Genomic DNA, 20,536 nt, shown 5'->3' with positions numbered 1-20,536 from the left:
CCCACAGCCACCCCATCGCGTCATCACACAGGCTCCACCCACAATCCCACTGACCACACCCACCCCATGGTGACCCCACCCACTGTCGCACTGACCACACCCTCTCGATTGTGACTCTGCCTACCCACCAATTGGTCTCACCCATCCTACTGTGACACCGCCCAAGGCCCCACCCATCTCCCTTGAATGGTGAACGACTGCAGAACGCCGCAGCACAAAACGCCTTCTCGATTCATGGGAGATGTACAGCACGGGGGACCGATCCTTCGGCCCAACCCGTCCATGTACACCAGATATCCCTAACCTAACTTAGTCCCGTTTGCCAGCCCTTGGCCCCTATCCCTCTAACCCCTTCCTATCCCTGTCCCCATCCACCTTTTCAATGCTGTCATTGTCCCACCCTCCACCCCTTCCTTTGGCAGCTCATTCCACACATGCACCACCCTTTGTGCGAAAAAAACCGCCCCTCAGATCCCTTTCCCCTCTCACCCTAAACCTACCCCCCTCTAGTTCTGGACTCCCCCACCCCAGGGGGGGGAAAGACCTTGTCTATTTACCCCTATCCGTGCCCCCTCATGGTTTTATAAACCAGGTCACCCCCCCTCAGCCTCTGACACTCCGGGGAAAACAGCCCCAGCCTCTCCCTGTAGCTCAAACCCTCCAACATCCTTGTAAATCTTTCCTGAACCCTTTCACAACATCTTTCCGATAGGAAGGAGACCAGAATTGCTCGCGATATTCCAACAGTGGCCCTAACCGATGTCCTGTACAGCCCCAACCTGACCTCCCAACTCCTGTACTCAATACTCTGACCAATAAAGGAGAGCAAACCAAACACCTCCTTCACTATCCTATCGACCTGTGACTCCACTTTCAAGGAGCTATGAACCTGCACTCCAAGGTCTCTTTGTTCAGCAACACTCCCTAGGACCTTACCATTAAGTGTATACGTCCTGCTAAGATTTGCTTTCCCAAAATCCAGCCCCTCACATTTATCTGAATTAAACTCCATCTGCCACCCCTCAGCCCATTGGCCCATCTGGTCCCGATCCTGTTGTAATCTGAGGTAACCCTCTTCGCTGTCCGCTACCCCCTCCGATTTTGGGGTCATCTGCAAACTTACGAGCCGTCGGTGCACGAAACACAGACAGCACTGACGGGTAAGCAGGGAATCAGGAAGGGTTAACGGAATGTCAAACCTTATTTCAAAGGGGTCGGAGTGGAAGGGTAGGGAGGTCTTACTGCAACTGTAAAAGGTACAGGAAAGACCACATCTGGAGCACTGTGAGTCGATGCCCCTTCGTTATTCAACGCGAATTGGAGGCAGTTCAGAGACGCATTAGGACAATCCTGGGGTCAAACTCGAATCGCTGGCATTTCGGAGAGCGAGAGGTGATCTCGCTGGAACGTTTAGGATTCTAAAGGGGCGCGGCAGAGGATGTTTTCCCTCATGGGAGAGTCTAGAAGCGGGGGGGGGGGGGGGGGGGGGGCACAGCCTCAGAATACAGGGACACCAATGTAAGACGGAGCTGAGGTGGAATCTGTTCTCCCGGGCGGGGTGGGGTGGATCATCGGAAGCCCTTGCCCCAGGGAACAGTGAACGCGCAGGAAGGTCACAGCCAGCCAGTCAGCATCGGGAGCTGGAGAAGTCGACATCATCTCAGGTGTGACCCTTCCTCAGGAGCGGGTGTGGGGGAGCTGCAGATAAAGGGGGCCGACCAGGGGCCACAGGGTGGTGACGCGGGGGTAGGCGAAGACCGGCCGGTCAGTGGGAGGAAACGAAGCCGGTCGGGGGGAAGGGGCTGCTGCGAATGGAGGCGAGGGAGGTTATTTGGAATTGGAGAACTCGACTGCAGTCTGAGGAGTGGTTTTGCGGTTTGGTTCCTCGTGGACGCGGAGGAAGTCTGGGATGGTCATGTCAGGAGAGGTTGCAGGAAGGGGCATTACCGTTCCCCGGGTTTACGTTGGGCCTCCCCCCCCCCCCCACCCCGATGCAGAGAGGACCACATCGGGAGAACCAGGATGCAGTAAACCCGGTTGGAGGAGAAGCAGGTGGACCTTATCTCCAAGAGGGTTGGAATATAAAAGCACCGTTGCGCTACTGAGACTTTATAAAGCTCTGGTTAGGCCCCATTTGGAGTACTGTGTCCAGTTTTGGTGCCCCACACCTCAGGAAGGACATACTGGCACTGGAGCATGTCCATCGGAGATTCACACGGATGATCCCTGGAATGGTTGGTCTAACATATGAGGAACGGCTGAGGATCCTGGGATTGTATTCATTGGAGTTTAGAAGGTTAAGGGGAGACTTAATAGAGACGTACAAGGTAATACATGGCTTGGAAAGGGTGGGACGCTAGGAAATTGTTTCCGTTAGACGAGGAGACTAGGACCCGTGGACACAGCCTTAGAATTAGAGGGGGTCATTTCAGAACAGAAATGCGGAGACATTTCTTCAGCCAGAGAGTGGTGGGCCTGTGGAATTCATTGCCGCAGAGTACAGTGTAAGCCGGGACGCTAAATGTCTTCAAGGCAGAGATTGATAGATTCTTGTTGTCTCGAGGAATTAAGGGCTACGGGGAGAATGCGGGTAAGTGGAGTTGAAGTGCCCAGCAGCCATGACTGAATGGCGGAGTGGACCCGATGGGCCGAATGGCCTTACTTATGGACCTCTGACCCAACTGGAAGGACTGTTTGGGGCCCTGGACGGAGGGGAGGCGGAATGGTGTGCTGGCAGGTGTTGCACCTTCACAGGGCAAGGAACCTGGGGGGGGGGGGGGGGGGGGCGGGAGAGTGGCGCAAACGGTCACAGGGAACAGTCCTTACGGAAGGCAGAGAGGGTTGGGCAGGAGATGTTCTTGCTGGTGGGGTCTAGTCGGAGTTGGTGGAAGTATTAAGGGTCAGATGCGGAGATTGGTGGGGTGGTGGGTGAGGACGGGGGGGGGGGGGGGTGGAGACTCTGTCTTTATTGCAGAGGGGTTGGGGGGGGGGGTGGGTTTACACCAGCAGAACCAGGAATGGAGGTGGTGCACGTTGAAGGAAGGTTGAGGGAGCTAGGCCGTTTCTCATTGGAGCGAAGAAGGATACCGAGGCGATTTGACAGAGGTACACAAGACGGCGAGAGGCACAGATACAGTGGACCGCCAGAGACTTTTTCCCAAGGCGGAAATGGCTATCATGAGGGGAGCACAATGATTGGGTGATTGGAGGTAGGTTTAGACTAGATTAGGTACCCAACAGTGTTGGAAACAGGCCCTTCGGCCCAACAAAACCAAACTGACCCTCCAAAGAGTAACCCACCCTGACCCATTCCCCTACATTTACCCCTGACTAATGCATCTAACCTGCACATCCCTGGGCACTATGGGTAATTTAGCACGGCCAGTCCACCCTAACCTGCACATCCCTGGGCACTATGGGTAATTTAGCACGGCCAATCCGCCCTAACCTGCACATCCCTGGGCACTATGGGTAATTTAGCACGGCCAGTCCACCCTAACCTGTACATCCCTGGGCACTATGGGTAATTTAGCACGGCCAATCCGCCCTAACCTGCACACTATGGGTAATTTAGCACGGCCAATCCGCCCTAATCTGCACATCCCTGGGCACTATGGGTAATTTAGCACGGCCAATCCACCCTAACCTGCACATCCCTGGGCACTATGGGTAATTTAGCACGGCCAATCCACCCTAACCTGCACATCCCTGGGCACTATGGGTAATTTAGCACGGCCAGTCCACCCTAACCTGTACATCCCTGGGCACTATGGGTAATTTAGCACGGCCAATCCGCCCTAACCTGCACACCCTGGGCACTATGGGTAATTTAGCACGGCCATCCACCCTAACCTATACATCCCTGGGCACTATGGGTAATTTAGCACGGTCAATCCACCCTAACCTATACATCCCTGAGCACTATGGGTAATTTAGCACGGCCAATCCACCCTAACCTATACATCCCTGGGCACTATGGGTAATTTAGCACGGCCAATCCACCCTAACCTATACATCCCTGGGCTGATTGCTGGACTCTTGGGAAAATTCGGGCGGGTAGGGGTGGGGCGGCTGTCCAAATAGGGAAATAGTGCCAGCCCCCACCTCCCCGAAATGGCCCGCGGTTCGACTCCTGCCCGGGTTCCCCGCTCTCTCTGATGTAAAGGAAGGCTGCCCCTCCCCCACCGCCCGCCTCTGGTCACGGCGCTGGAAGGGTTGACTCTCCACACCCTCAATTTTCAAGCAATAATTTAAACAAAAGAAATGCCTCAAGCCCTTGCGAGTAATGAATGTTCCGTCAGACTCACTGAACCTGTCCTCTGTATTGTGACCCCGGTAACTATAGCAACGGTGGCTACAGATGTTTTCTCCCCGTCATTAGATTTGGCACTCCCTCATGTTTTGTGTTATCTCGGCGCCGGCATCACCGTGTTGTTGTCGTCGTCAACACAGGGGTTGCCCTGGCGACCGGGAAGCTGTTCCGGAGGCCTCAGAGAGAAGGCCCTGTCTTCCTGGCCAGCGCAAACCAGAAACGGGCGGATCGGAAAGGGACAAGGGAAAGGGGAAGCATGGCCCGTGGGTATGGGGGGCGGGGAGGTGTTCAGAAAGAAAGAGCCTTTTACCGCCGAGGCCTGACTGCCGTTGACAGGGCTGCCAGTGGCGCCTCCACGTGGCGGCACAAAAACTGACCTGGCCTTCTCGGCTGATTGGCCAAATAGAGAGACCGGCGGCCCGAGGACGGCCAGCAAAAATGGCCGACCGCCCAGGAGTGGCCAACAAAATGGCCGACTGCCTCACAGTGGCCCACAAAATGGCCGGCTGCCTCACAGTGGCCCACAAAATGGCTGACTGCCTCACAGTGGCCCACAAAATGGCCGGCTGCCTCACCGTGGCCCACAAAATGGCCGGCTGCCTCACCGTGGCCCACAAAATGGCCGACTGCCTCACCGTGGCCCACAAAATGGCCGGCTGCCTCACCGTGGCCCACAAAATGGCCGACTGCCTCACCGTGGCCCACAAAATGGCCGACTGCCTCACCGTGGCCCACAAAATGGCACCAGAGACGTGGAAACAAACGGGTGCAGTTTTGGGGGGGGCAGTAATACATGGTCCTCCTGACAAAATAAAAGTTGCAGACACAGACACAGACACGCACACGCAGGCACGTCAGGTCCATAATGTTTACTTTATTTACAAAGTATGTCTGTGAGCCGCGTCTCTTGTTGCTTCAGACTGGAGCATCTCTTTCGGTCCTGGTGAGTCCCCACAATGCCCGCTCTCCTCCCAGCACCAAGCTGAAGTGTGACCTCTGCCTACTGCTCCCTGTCAGCCTTGGTACCACTCAACTGAGACCATGAGTGTGTGTGTGAGAGAGAGAGAGAGAGCGGGTGAGTGTGAGCGAGTGAATCAGTGGGTGGGTGTGAGTGAGTGTGTGTGAAAGTCAGTAGTTGAGTGTGAAAGTCAGTCAGTCCATGAGTGAGTGAGTGTAGTGAGTGTAGTGAGTGTAGTGAGTGAGTGAGTGAGTGAGTGAGTGAGTGAGTGAGTGTGAGTGAGTGAGTGGGGCAGTCCTCACTCCCACCTCTTCGTCTGGACTAATGCCATCATGAGTGGGTAGGTGGAGAGGGAGCATAGGGTGAGAGAAAGAGACAGAGAGAGAGACAGAAAGAGAGACTCGCAGAGAGAGAGAGAGAGACAGACAGACAGACAGAGACAAATATAGAGGGAAAGAGAGAGAGAGAGAGACAGAGAGACTCGCAGAGAGAGAGAGAGAGAGAGAGAGAGAGAGAGGGGGGGACACACGGAGACAGAGAGAGAGACACAGAGAGAAACCGAAAGACAGGAAAGAGAGAGAGAGAGAGAGACTCACAGAGAGAGAGAGACACACACAGAGACAAATATAGAGGGAGAGAGAGAGCCAGAGAGACTCACATAGAGAGAGAGAGAGAGAGAGAGAGAGAGAGAGAGAGAGGAATAAAGTCATTGAGGTGGTAAACCAGGGCAGCTGAATCAGTGAGAATGGTGACCATTGGGAGGTGTCAGTGACTATGGTCTGAGCCTGTGGGGGTCTGGGTAAAGGCCTTGGAAGGATCTACAATGGCTGTACTGGAGACAGAGTCTGAAGGCTGCAGGGTCCCCGAGTGGATGGTGAGACACTGTTCCCCCACCTAGTGCTGAGCTTGGCCGTGCAGCTACACAGAGATGCTGCTGACCGGGGCGAGGGCTCCTTTACTCCCCCCGGGAGGGTGGCAGTGGGCGGGGGAGGAGGTGCTGGTGGTGGAGGAGGGGGTAGGGGGAAGGCGGCTCTGATCCATGCCCTCCCTCCCTCCCTCCGTCCCTCCCTCCGTCCGTCCGTCCTTTCCGAGCCCGGGACACCGCCGGGATTCCAAGGGAGGCCTCCCTTTCCTCGTTCACTTGAAGCATCCGCCGGCCTGTTCTCTCCCCCCCCTGCCCAGTCCCCCCGTCACTCTGAGGGCAGCTTTCCTGTGTGTGAAGAGGAGGTGGAGAGAAGGCAATCAGTTCCAAATGGACGGCAGGAGGACGCATGAGATATTGGTCCAGACTCCGGAGTCACACAGCCCAGGAAACAGACCCACCCATAATCCCCCAAACACAACCAATCCCCACCTGCCCGCCTCCAGACCCCGATCCCCTCCATCCTTTCCTATTCACAAACGTTATCACTCCATTCTTCAACTCTCCTGCTGAAGGGAAGACACACCCAGCTTTTCACCTTAGTTATACCCCTCATGGTTTTATAAACCTCGATAGTGTCAGCGCTCCAGTCGGGAAAACCCCAGCCTCTCCTCATCACTCTAACCCTCCATGACTGGCCACATCCTGGGAAAGCCCTTCTGGAACAGTGTGTTCGGTGCTATTCAGAATGAGCCTGTCTGATCTCTGCTGCTGTGTCTCTGTTGACCCAACGGCCAGACTCATTTTCCAACTCACTGCAGCTTTCTGTCCACACACTCACTCAGCTCCTGTTCCCCACCCCCCTCCCCCACCGACAGACACATACTGCACACACGCAGACACATACACTTCACACACACACACATGCTGCACACACACACACGCACGCTGCACACACACAGACACACACACACACTGCACGCACACAGATGCTGTACACACAGACACACGCTGCACACACACACAGACACGCACACACACACATGCTGTACACACAGACACACGCTGGGCACAGACACACGCTGCACACACACAAGCTGTGCACACACAGACACATACACACACTGCACACACACAGACACACACACATGCTGTACACACAGACACACGCTGCACACACACACACTGCACACACAGAATACACACCACACACACAGACACACACTGCGCACACACAGAACACACGCTGCGCACACAGAGACACACTGCGCACACACACACACGCTGTACACACACGACACACTGCACACACACAGACACACGCACTGCACACACAGACACTGCGCACACAGACACACGCTGCACACACACACTGCACACAGAGACACACACGCTGCACACAGACACACTGCACACACACTGCACACACAGACATACACACGCTGCACACATAGACACACACACAGCGCACAGACACACACACTGCGCACAGACACACACACTGCGCACAGACACACACACTGCGCACACACAGACACACACACTGCGCACACACAGACACACACATATACAGACACACACACACAGACACACACACTGCACACACACACACGCTGCGCACAGACACACACACACTGCGCACAGACACACACACTGCGCACACACACACTGCGCACACACAGACACACACACTGCGCACACACAGACACACACATATACAGACACACACACACAGACACTAGACACACACACACACACAGACACACACACAGACACACACACTGCACACACACACACGCTGCGCGCGCACACACTGCACACAGAGACACACACACTGCATACAGACACTGCACACACACACACTGCACACTTTGCGCACACAGACACACACGCACTGCGCACACAGACACACACACTGCACACACGCTGCACACACGGACACACATACATACGCTGCACCCAGACACACACACAGACATACACACGCTGCACACACACACACACTGCACACACAGACGCTGCACACATACACACACTGCACACACAGACACACACATACTGCGCACATAGACACACACACATCAGGAGACACACACACTGCACACACAGACACACACACACACACGCGCACAGACACACACACACTGCGCACAGACACACACACTGCGCACACACACACACTGCGCACACACACACACTGCGCACACACACACACTGCGCACACACACACTGCGCACACACACACTGCGCACACACACACACTGCGCACACACACACTGCGCACAGACACACACACACTGCGCACAGACACACACACACTGCGCACAGACACACACACAGACACACACTGCGCACACACAGACACACACTGCACACACACACAGGCTGCACACAGACACACACTGCACACACACAGCGCACACACACGCACTGCATAAACAGACACACACACACTGCATACACAGACACACACACACACACTGACACACACTGCATACACACTGCGCACAGACACACACACTGCGCACAGACACACACACACACACTGCACACACACACACACTGCACACACAGACACACTGCACACACAGACACACTGCACACATTGTGCACACAGACACACACACGCTGCACACAGACACACACGCACTGCACACACAGATACACACACACTGCACACACAGACACACTGCATACACACAGACACACACACACACACTGCACAGACAGACACACACTGCGCACACAGACACACACACTGCACACTCACAGACACACACACTGCACACACAGGCGCACACAGACACTGCACACACACACACACACACAGACTGCACACACACACACAGACACTGCACACACACACACACACTGCACACACACACACAGCACACACAGACACACACTGCACACACAGACACACACTGCACACACAGACACACACTGCACACACACACTGCATACATACAGACACACACACTGCATACACACACTGCATACACACAGACACACACACTGCACTCACAGACACACACACACTGCACACTCAGACACACACTGCATACACACAGACACACACACTGCACACACAGACACACACGCACTGCACTCAGACACACACACACTGCACTCAGACACACACACACTGCACTCACAGACACACACACACACACACTGCACTCACAGACACACACACACACTGCACTCACAGACACACACACACACTGCACTCACAGACACACACACACACTGCACTCACAGACACACACACACACTGCACTCACAGACACACACACACACTGCACTCACAGACACACACACGCTGCACACACACACACAGACACACACGCACACTCAGACACACACACACTGCACACTCACAGACACACACACTGCGCACACACACACTCAGACACACTGCACACACACAGACACACACTGCACACTCTCAGACACACACTGCACACTCACAGACACACACTGCACACTCAGACACACTGCACACACACAGACACACTGCACACACACAGACACACACTGCACACTCACAGACACACACTGCACACTCACAGACACACACTGCACACTCAGACACACAGGACACACACTGCACACACACAGACACACACTGCACACACACAGACACACACTGCACACATGAGACACACACTGCACACAGACATACTCACGCTGCACAAACACACTCTCCACACACACTGCACACACAGCGTGCACACACACACACACACACAGGGGTCGAGCCGCACCGGAGAGGAGTGCTGCACTGGAGGAGAGCACTGCACAGGGGATGGGCTGCATTGGGAGGGAGCGCTACACTGGAGACGAGTTGCACTGAGAGGAAGCGCTGCACTGGAGGGGAGCGCTGCACTGGGGACAGGCCGCAATGGAGGGGAGCAGTGCACTGGGGTTGGGCTGCACTGGAGGGGAGCAGTGCACTGGGGTTGGGCTGCACTGGAGGGGAGCGCTGCACTGGGGATGGGTTGCACTGGAGGTAAGTGGTGACCTGGGGGGGAAGAGGCTGCACTGGGCGGGAAGAGACTGCACTGGGGGGGAAGAGACTGCACTGGGGGGGGGGGGGGGGGGGGAAGAGACTGCACTGGGGGGGGAAGAGACTGCACTGGGGGGAAGAGACTGCTCTGGGGGGGAAGAGACTGCTCTGGGGGGGAAGAGACTGCTCTGGGGGGGAAGAGACTGCTCTGGGGGGGAAGAGACTGCACTGGGGGGGAAGAGACTGCACTGGGGGGGAAGAGACTGCACTGGGGGGGAAGAGACTGCACTGAGGGGGAAGAGACTGCACTGGGGGGGAAGAGACTGCACTGGGGGGGAAGAGACTGCACTGGGGGGGAAGAGACTGCACTGGGGGGAAGAGACTGCACTGGGGGGGGAAGAGACTGCACTGGGGGGGGAAGAGACTGCACTGGGGGGGGGAAGAGACTGCACTGGGGGGGGAAAGAGACTGCACTGGGGGGGGAAAGAGACTGCACTGGGGGGGGAAAGAGACTGCACTGGGGGGGGAAAGAGACTGCACTGGGGGGAAGAGGCTGCACTGGGGGGAAGAGGCTGCACTGGGGGGGAAGAGGCTGCACTGGGGGGGAAGAGGCTGCACTGGGGGGGAAGAGGCTGCACTGGGGGGGGAAGAGGCTGCACTGGGGGGGAAGAGGCTGCACTGGGGGGAAGAGGCTGCACTGGGGAGGAAGAGGCTGCACTGGGGGGGGGGAAAGAGCACTGCACTGGAGGAGAGACTGCACCGGGGGAGAGACACTGCACTGGGGGGGGGAGTGACTGCACTGGGGGGATAGGTTGCACTGGGGGGAGAGGTTGCACTGGAGGGGGGAGAATGGCCTGGGAGGGGTGGGGGGGGGGGTTAGGGGGGGAGGGAGGAGGGTAGAATGCCCTGGGGAGGGGGGTGGTGAGAATGCCCATTATCAGACGCTAACAGAATGCTCAGCCCAGCCGTACCTGTGACTCTGCAGACCCTGAAACTGTCCATTCCCAAATGCAACGCGATCTGGTCAATATCTCAGCTTGGGCTGACAAGTGGCAAGTAACACTCGTGCCACACAAATGCCACGCTCTCACCATCACCAAGGACAGACAATCTAACCACCGCCCCCCTCCCCCTTGACATTCAATGGTGTTACTGTCACTGAAACCCCCCTCCCCCCCCCCCCCCCCCCCCGACACTGGCAGCGCCCTGGGGGCTCACCACGCGCCCGAAACTGAACATGGACCACAACCCAGAGTTTGTTGTGCGCTGGGTTCCTCGCGGCGCCAGGAGTTGGTACGTGGGGAGTTCACCCTCGGTGCGTCACCCCCACTGTGGGGCGGTGGATTGGGGCTCCTACCTGTGATGGCGCAGTCCGCGGGTCGCCAGCCAACACCGTCGGCCATGCTCAGCCGATCCAAGCTGAGTTTACTCCCCATCCCCATCGACAGCATCTCCTGCAGCCGCATCTCTGCAGAACAAAAAAAGGTGGGATGGACATTCTCAAGGGGGGGGGGGGGGGGGGGGAATAGTCGCACCATCCCAATGCTGCCGAACGGCCTCCTTAACTCTGAGGGCGGGCATAAATACCCCGGATAGGACTGATGCCCGAAGCAGCAGGGTTGCCCGGCGAGCAACAGACAGGGGGCGTTGTCACCGGATTTCAGGGAAGCAAGGGAGGACATGATTTATTATTGTCGCGTGTACCGGGATACAGTGAAAAGTATTGTTCTGTGTGTGAACCAGACAGTTCGTACCTGACCTAAGTACATCAGCATTACGGTACAGAATGCAGAATATCGTGTTAGAGTGGCACAGAGGTGCACAGAAAGATCAACTCTGATAAAGCCCATTCATACGTCCATTAACAATGGGAAGCACCTGTTCCTGAATCTGTTAGCGCAGGGAAGAAGCTGTTCCGGAATCTGTTAGTACGGGGAAGGAGCTGTTCCTGAATCGGTTAGCGCAGGGAACAAGCTGTTCCTGAATCTGTTAGTACTGGGAAGAAGCTGTTCCTGAATCTGTTAGTACGGGGAAGAAGCTGTTCCTGAATCTGTTAGTACTGGGAAGAAGCTGTTCCTGAATCTGTTAGCGCAGGGAAGAAGCTGTTCCTGAATCTGTTAGTACTGGGAAGAAGCTGTTCCTGAATCTGTTAGCGTTTGGAAGAAGCTGTTCCTGAATCTGTTAGTACGGGGAAGGAGCTGTTCCTGAATCTGTTAGTACGGGGAAGAAGCTGTTCCTGAATCTGTTAGTATGGGGAAGAAGATGTTCCTGAATCTGTTAGTGCGTGAAGGAGCTGTTCCTGAATCTGTTAGTGCGGGGAAGAAGATGTTCCTGAATCTGTTAGTACGGGGAAGAAGCTGTTCCTAAATCTGTTAGTACGGGGAAGGAGCTGTTCCTGAATCTGTTAGTACGGGGAAGAAGATGTTCATGAATCTGTTAGTGCGGGGAAGAAGTTGTTCCTGAATCTGTTAGTACGGGGAAGAAGCTGTTCCTAAATCTGTTAGTACGGGGAAGGAGCTGTTCCTGAATCTGTTAGTACGGGGAAGAAGATGTTCATGAATCTGTTAGTGCGGGGAAGAAGTTGTTCCTGAATCTGTTAGTACGGGGAAGGAGCTGTTCCTGAATCTGTTAGTAAGGGGAAGGAGCTGTTCCTGAATCTGTTAGTACTGGGAAGGAGCTGTTCCTGAATCTGTTCGTGCGGGGAAGAAGCTGTTCCTGAATCTGTTAGTGCGGGGAAGAAGCTGTTCCTGAATCTGTTAGTAAGGGGAAGGAGCTGTTCCTGAATCTGTTAGTACTGGGAAGGAGCTGTTCCTGAATCTGTGAGTACGGGGAAGAAGCTGTTCCTGAATCTGTTAGTACGGGGAAGAAGCTGTTCCTGAATCTGTTAGTACGGGGAAGAAGCTGTTCCTGAATCTGTTAGCGTGGGGAAGCAGCTGTTCCTGAATCTGTTAGTAAGGGGAAGGAGCTGTTCCTGAATCTGTTAGTACGGGGAAGAAGTTGTTCCTGAATCTGTTAGTACGGGGAAGAAGCTGTTCCTGAATCTGTTAGCGCGGGGAAGAAGCTGTTCCTGAATCTGTTAGTACAGGGAAGAAGCTGTTCCTGAATCTGTCAGTACAGGGAAGAAGCTGTTCCTGAATCTGTTAGCGCGGGGAAGAAGCTGTTCCTGAATCTGTTAGTACGGGGAAGAAGCTGTTCCTGAATCTGTTAGCGTGGGGAAGGAGCTGTTCCTGAATCTGTTAGTACGGGGAAGAAGTTGTTCCTGAATCTGATAGTACGGGGAAGAAGTTGTTCCTGAATCTGTCAGTACAGGGAAGAAGCTGTTCCTGAATCTGTCAGTACAGGGAAGAAGCTGTTCCTGAATCTGTTAGCGTGGGGAAGAAACTGTTTCAGAATCTGTTAGTACGGGGAAGAAGTTGTTCCTGAATCTGTTAGTACGGGGAAGAAGTTGTTCCTGAATCTGTTAGCATGGTGAAGATGTTAACATGGTGAATCTGTTAGTACGGGGAAGAAGCTGTTCCTGAATCTGTTAGTACGGGGAAGGAGCTGTTCCTGAATCTGTTAGTACGGGGAAGAAGCTGTCCCCGAATCTGTTAGTGCGGAGAAGGAGCTATTCCTGAATGTTAGCTTGGGGATGAAGCTGTTCCTGAATCTGTTAGTGCAGGGAACAAGCTGTTTCTTAAATGTGTTGGTTAAGAAGTTGTTCTTGAATCTCTGAGTAAAGGGGAGAAGCTGTCCTTGAATTTGTCTACATCTGTCCTACAGAAGAGAGAGGAAGATAGTATATCCAGCGTGGGGGGAGGGGGGGGCGGGAAGTGGGGGTCTTCAAATATGGGGAGCTGACGCTCCCTCCTTATGTCCAGAACGAGAGAGGAGGTTGGGGGTGGGTGAAGGGTCACTTATTGAAATTCAGGAATCACCCATTTCGGATAGAGGCGAGGAAAAAATTGCTTACGCTTGTGATGATTTGGAAAATACTGCCTCAGACGTTGTGATTTTTTTCAAGGTGGAGATGGACAGGTTGTCGACGTGGAACGTATCCAAAGGTAATCAGGGACTGAGGGGGACGCATCGTTTGTAACACAGACTGACTGGGCATGATTCATGTTGAACAGGACCTCGGGGTTCAGGGCACCATTCTCTGATGTCTGCGACACAGGGAGACGGGTGGGGGTGGGGGGTCGGGGATCGGGGGGGGGGAGTAGGGGTTAAGAAGGCATTTTAGCACGAAAGCCTTCATCCCTCAGACCCTTTCAGTACAAGACGTCATGTTGGGGTTATACAGGAGGTTGGTGAGGCTTCGTCTGGAGGACCGTGTTCAGTACTGGTTAGAGGAAGGATATTATTAATCCAGACAGGGTTCAGAAGAGATTTACCAGGATGTTGCTGGGAATGGAGGGTTTGAAGAGATTTACCAGGATGTTGCCGTGTAGAGAGGGTTTGAAGAGATTTACCAGGATGTTGCTGGGAATGGAGGGTTTGAAGAGATTTACCAGGATGTTGCTGGGAATGGAGGGTTTGAAGAGATTTACCAGGATGTTGACGGGTATAGAGGGTTTGAAGAGATTTACCAGGATGTTGCCGGGTATAGAGGTTTTGAAGAGATTTACTAGGATGTTGCCAGGTATAGAGGGTTTGAAGAGATTTACCAGGATGTTGCTGGGTATAGAGGGTTTGAAGAGATTTACAAGGATGTTGCCGGGTATAGAGGGTTTGAAGAGATTTACCAGGATGTTGTTGGGTATAGAGGGTTTGAACAGATGTAACAGGATGTTACTGGGAATGGAGGGTTTTAAGAGATTTACCAGGATGTTGCTGGGTATAGAGGGTTTGAAGAGATTTACCAGGATGTTGCTGGGTATAGAGGGTTTGAAGAGATTTACCAGGATGTTGCTGGGTATAGAGGGTTTGAAGAGATTTACCAGGATGTTGCCGGGTATAGAGGGTTTGAAGAGATTTACCAGGATGTTGCTGGGTATAGAGGGTTTGAAGAGATTTACCAGGATGTTACTGGGAATGGAGAGTTTGAAGAGATTTACCAGGATGTTGACGGGTATAGAGGGTTTGAAGAGATTTACCAGGATGTTGCTGGGTATAGAGGGTTTGAAGAGATTTACCAGGATGTTGCTGGGTATAGAGGGTTTGAAGAGATTTACCAGGATGTTGCTGGGTATAGAGGGTTTGAAGAGATTTACCAGGATGTTGCTGGGAATGGAGGGTTTGAAGAGATTTACCAGGATGTTGCCGGGTATAGAGGGTTTGAAGAGATTTACCAGGATGTTGCTGGGAATGGAGGGTTTGAAGAGATTTACCAGGATGTTGCCGGGTATAGAGGGTTTGAAGAGATTTACCAGGATGTTGCCAGGTATAGAGGGTTTAAAGAGATTTACCAGGATGTTGCTGGGTATAGAGGGTTTGAAGAGATTTACCAGGATGTTACTGGGAATGGAGGGTTTGAAGAGATTTACCAGGATGTTGCTGGGTATAGAGGGTTTGAAGAGATTTACCAGGATGTTGCCGGGTATAGAGGGTTTGAAGAGACTTACCAGGATGTTACTGGGAATGGAGGGTTTGAAGAGATTTACCAGGATGTTGCTGGGTATAGAGGGTTTGAAGAGATTTACCAGGATGTTGCCGGGTATAGAGGGTTTGAAGAGATTTACCAGGATGTTGCTGGGTATAGGGGGTTTGAAGAGATTTACCAGGATGTTGCTGGGTAAAGAGGGTTTGAAGAGATTTACCAGGATGTTGCTGGGTATAGAGGGTTTGAAGAGATTTACCAGGATGTTGCTGGGAATGGAGGGTTTGAAGAGATTTACCAGGATGTTGCCGGGTATAGAGGGTTTGAAGAGATTTACCAGGATGTTGCTGGGTATAGAGGGTTTGAAGAGATTTACCAGGATGTTGCTGGGTATAGAGGGTTTGAAGAGATTTACCAGGATGTTGCTGGGTATAGGGGGTTTGAAGAGATTTACCAGGATGTTGCAGAGTATAGAGGGTTTGAAGAGATTTACCAGGATGTTGCCGGGTATAGAGGGTTTGAAGAGATTTACCAGGATGTTGCTGGGTATAGGGGGTTTGAAGAGATTTACCAGGATGTTGCCGGGTATAGAGGGTTTGAAGAGATTTACCAGGATGTTGCTGGGGATAGAGGGTTTGAAGAGATTTACCAGGATGTTGCCGGGTATAGAGGGTTTGAAGAGATTTACCAGGATGTTGCTGGGTATAGAGGGTTTGAAGAGATTTACCAGGATGTTGCTGGGTATAGAGGGTTTGAAGAGATTTACCAGGATGTTGCTGGGTATAGAGGGTTTGAAGAGATTTACCAGGATGTTGCTGGGTATAGGGGGTTTGAAGAGATTTCCCAGGATGTTACTGGGAATGGAGGGTTTGAAGAGATTTACCAGAATGTTGCCAGGTATAGAGGGTTTGAAGAGATTTACCAGGATGTTGCTGGGAATGGAGGGTTTGAAGAGATTTACCAGGATGTTGCTGGGAATTGAGGGTTTGAAGAGATTTACCAGGATGTTGCTGGGTATAGAGGGTTTGAAGAGATTTACCAGGATGTTGCCGGGTATAGAGGGTTTGAAGAGATTTACCAGGATGTTGCTGGGTATAGAGGGTTTGAAGAGATTTACCAGGATGTTGCCGGGTATAGAGGGTTTAAAGAGATTTACCAGGATGTTGCTGGGTATAGAGGGTTTGAAGAGATTTACCAGGATGTTACTGGGAATGGAGGGTTTGAAGAGATTTACCAAAATGTTGCTGGGTATAGAGGGTTTGAAGAGATTTACCAGGATGTTGCTGGGAATGGAGGGTTTGAAGAGATTTACCAGGATGTTGCTGGGAATGGAGGGTTTGAAGAGATTTACCAGGATGTTGCTGGGTATAGAGGGTTTGAAGAGATTTACCAGGATGTTGCTGGGTATAGAGGGTTTAAAGAGATTTACCAGGATGTTGCTGGGAATGGTGGGTTTGAAGAGATTTACCAGGATGTTGCCAGGTATAGAGGGTTTGAAGAGATTTACCAGGACGTTGCTGGGAATGGAGGGTTTGATGAGATTTACCAGGATGTTGCTGGGTATAGAGGGTTTGAAGAGATTTACCAGGATGTTGCTGGGTAGAGAGGGTTTGAAGAGATTTACCAGGATGTTGCTGGGTATAGAGGGTTTGAAGAGATTTACCAGGATGTTGCTGGGAATGGAGGGTTTGATGAGATTTACCAGGATGTTGCTGGGTATAGAGGGTTTGAAGAGATTTACCAGGATGTTGCCGGGTATAGAGGGTTTGAAGAGATTTACCAGGATGTTGCTGGGTAGAGAGGGTTTGAAGAGATTTACCAGGATGTTGCTGGGTATAGAGGGTTTGAAGAGATTTACCAGGATGTTACTGGGAATGGAGGGTTTGAAGAGATTTACCAGGATGTTGCCGGGTATAGAGGGTTTGAAGAGATTTACCAGGATGTTGCCGGGTATAGAGGGTTTGAAGACATTTACCAGGATGTTGCTGGGAATGGAGGGTTTGAAGAGATTTACCAGGATGTTGCTGGGAATTGAGGGTTTGAAGAGATTTACCAGGATGTTGCTGGGTATAAGGGTTTGAAGAGATTTACCAGGATGTTGCCGGGTATAGAGGGTTTGAAGAGATTTACCAGGATGTTGCTGGGTATAGAGGGTTTGAAGAGATTTACCAGGATGTTACTGGGAATGGAGAGTTTGAAGAGATTTACCAGGATGTTGACGGGGAAAGAGGGTTTGAAGAGATTTACCAGGATGTTGCTGGGTATAGAGGGTTTGAAGAGATTTACCAGGATGTTGCTGGGTATAGAGGGTTTGAAGAGATTTACCAGGATGTTGCTGGGTATAGAGGGTTTGAAGAGATTTACCAGGACGTTGCCGGGTATAGAGGGTTTGAAGAGATTTACCAGGATGTTGCTGGGAATGGTGGGTTTGAAGAGATTTACCAGGATGTTGCTGGGTATAGAGGGTTTGTAGAGATTTACCAGGATGTTACTGGGAATGGAGGGTTTGAAGAGATTTACCAGGATGTTGCTGGGAATGGAGGGTTTGAAGAGATTTACCAGGATGTTGCTGGGAATGGAGGGTTTGAAGAGATTTACCAGGATGTTGCCGGGTATAGAGGGTTTGAAGAGATTTACCAGGATGTTACTGGGAATGGAGGGTTTGAAGAGATCTACCAGGATGTTGCTGGGTATACAGGGTTTTAATGGATTTACCAGGATGTTACTGGGAATGGAGGGTTTGAAGAGATTTACCAGGATGTTGCTGGGAATGGAGGGTGTGAAGAGATTTACCAGGATGTTGCTGGGTATAGAGGGTTTGAAGAGATTTACCAGGATGTTGCTGGGGATGGAGGGTTTGAAGAGATTTACCAGGATGTTGCTGGGTATAGAGGGTTTGTAGAGATTTACCAGGATGTTGCTGGGAATGGAGGGTTTGAAGAGATTTACCAGGATGTTGACGGGTATAGAGGGTTTGAAGAGATTTACCAGGATGTTGCTGGGTATAGAGGGTTTGAAGAGATTTACCAGGATGTTGCCAGGTATAGAGGGTTTGAAGAGATTTACCAGGATGTTGCCGGGTATAGAGGGTTTGAAGAGATTTACCAGGATGTTGCCGGGTATAGAGGGTTTGAAGAGATTTACCAGGATGTTGCTGGGTATAGAGGGTTTGAAGAGATTTACCAGGATGTTACTGGGAATGGAGGGTTTGAAGAGATTTACCAGGATGTTGCTGGGTATAGAGGGTTTGAAGAGATTTACCAGGATGTTGCCGGGTATAGAGGGTTTGAAGAGACTTACCAGGATGTTACTGGGAATGGAGGGTTTGAAGAGATTTACCAGGATGTTACTGGGTATAGAGGGTTTGAAGAGATTTACCAGGATGTTACTGGGAATGGAGGGTTTGAAGAGATTTACCAGGATGTTGCTGGGTATAGAGGGTTTGAAGAGATTTACCAGGATGTTGCCGGGTATACAGGGTTTGAAGAGATTTACCAGGATGTTGCTGGGTATAGGGGGTTTGAAGAGATTTACCAGGATGTTGCTGGGTAAAGAGGGTTTGAAGAGATTTACCAGGATGTTGCTGGGTATAGAGGGTTTGAAGAGATTTACCAGGATGTTGCTGGGAATGGAGGGTTTGAAGAGATTTACCAGGATGTTGCCGGGTATAGAGGGTTTGAAGAGATTTACCAGGATGTTGCTGGGTATAGAGGGTTTGAAGAGATTTACCAGGATGTTGCTGGGTATAGAGGGTTTGAAGAGATTTACCAGGATGTTGCTGGGTATAGGGGGTTTGAAGAGATTTACCAGGATGTTGCAGAGTATAGAGGGTTTGAAGAGATTTACCAGGATGTTGCCGGGTATAGAGGGTTTGAAGAGATTTACCAGGATGTTGCTGGGTATAGGGGGTTTGAAGAGATGTACCAGGATGTTGCCGGGTATAGAGGGTTTGAAGAGATTTACCAGGATGTTGCTGGGGATAGAGGGTTTGAAGAGATTTACCAGGATGTTGCCGGGTATAGAGGGTTTGAAGAGATTTACCAGGATGTTGCTGGGTATAGAGGGTTTGAAGAGATTTACCAGGATGTTGCTGGGAATGGAGGGTTTGAAGAGATTTACCAGGATGTTGCTGGGAATTGAGGGTTTGAAGAGATTTACCAGGATGTTGCGGGGTATAGAGGGTTTGAAGAGATTTACCAGGATGTTGCCGGGTATAGAGGGTTTGAAGAGATTTACCAGGATGTTGCTGGGTATAGAGGGTTTGAACAGATTTACCAGGATGTTGCCGGGTATAGAGGGTTTAAAGAGATTTACCAGGATGTTGCTGGGTATAGAGGGTTTGAAGAGATTTACCAGGATGTTACTGGGAATGGAGGGTTTGAAGAGATTTACCAGGATGTTGCTGGGTATAGAGGGTTTGAAGAGATTTACCAGGATGTTGCTGGGAATGGAGGGTTTGAAGAGATTTACCAGGATGTTGCTGGGAATGGAGGGTTTGAAGAGATTTACCAGGATGTTGCTGGGTATAGAGGGTTTGAAGAGATTTACCAGGATGTTGCTGGGTATAGAGGGTTTAAAGAGATTTACCAGGATGTTGCTGGGAATGGTGGGTTTGAAGAGATTTACCAGGATGTTGCCAGGTATAGAGGGTTTGAAGAGATTTACCAGGACGTTGCTGGGAATGGAGGGTTTGATGAGATTTACCAGGATGTTGCTGGGTAGAGAGGGTTTGAAGAGATTTGCCAGGATGTTGCTGGGTATAGAGGGTTTGAAGAGATTTACCAGGATGTTGCTGGGAATGGAGGGTTTGATGAGATTTACCAGGATGTTGCTGGGTATAGAGGGTTTGAAGAGATTTACCAGGATGTTGCCGGGTA

The 20,536-nt window shown here is 51.8% G+C and overlaps 1 protein-coding gene across 1 annotated transcript in view; it reads right to left on the bottom strand.

Annotated features, from left to right (window-relative positions):
- Positions 1-5,166: 5,166 nt before the first annotated feature.
- LOC140460019 (rho guanine nucleotide exchange factor 40-like) overlaps positions 5,167-20,536 on the bottom strand; it is a 44,188-nt gene continuing 28,818 nt past the window's right edge. The window contains exons 2-3 of the mRNA XM_072554425.1: positions 11,499-11,609; positions 5,167-6,480 (exon numbers count right to left, since the gene is read on the bottom strand). Coding sequence (XP_072410526.1) covers positions 6,461-6,480; positions 11,499-11,609 — 131 coding nt within the window. The 3' untranslated portion in view covers positions 5,167-6,460. The remainder of the gene's footprint in view (positions 6,481-11,498; positions 11,610-20,536) is intronic.

This window comes from Chiloscyllium punctatum, chromosome 36, assembly GCF_047496795.1.
Source record: "Chiloscyllium punctatum isolate Juve2018m chromosome 36, sChiPun1.3, whole genome shotgun sequence".
NCBI classification, from domain to species: Eukaryota; Metazoa; Chordata; class Chondrichthyes; order Orectolobiformes; family Hemiscylliidae; genus Chiloscyllium; species Chiloscyllium punctatum.
Note: the sequence above shows the minus strand (reverse complement) of the source record. Positions and strands in the feature narration are given on the sequence as shown.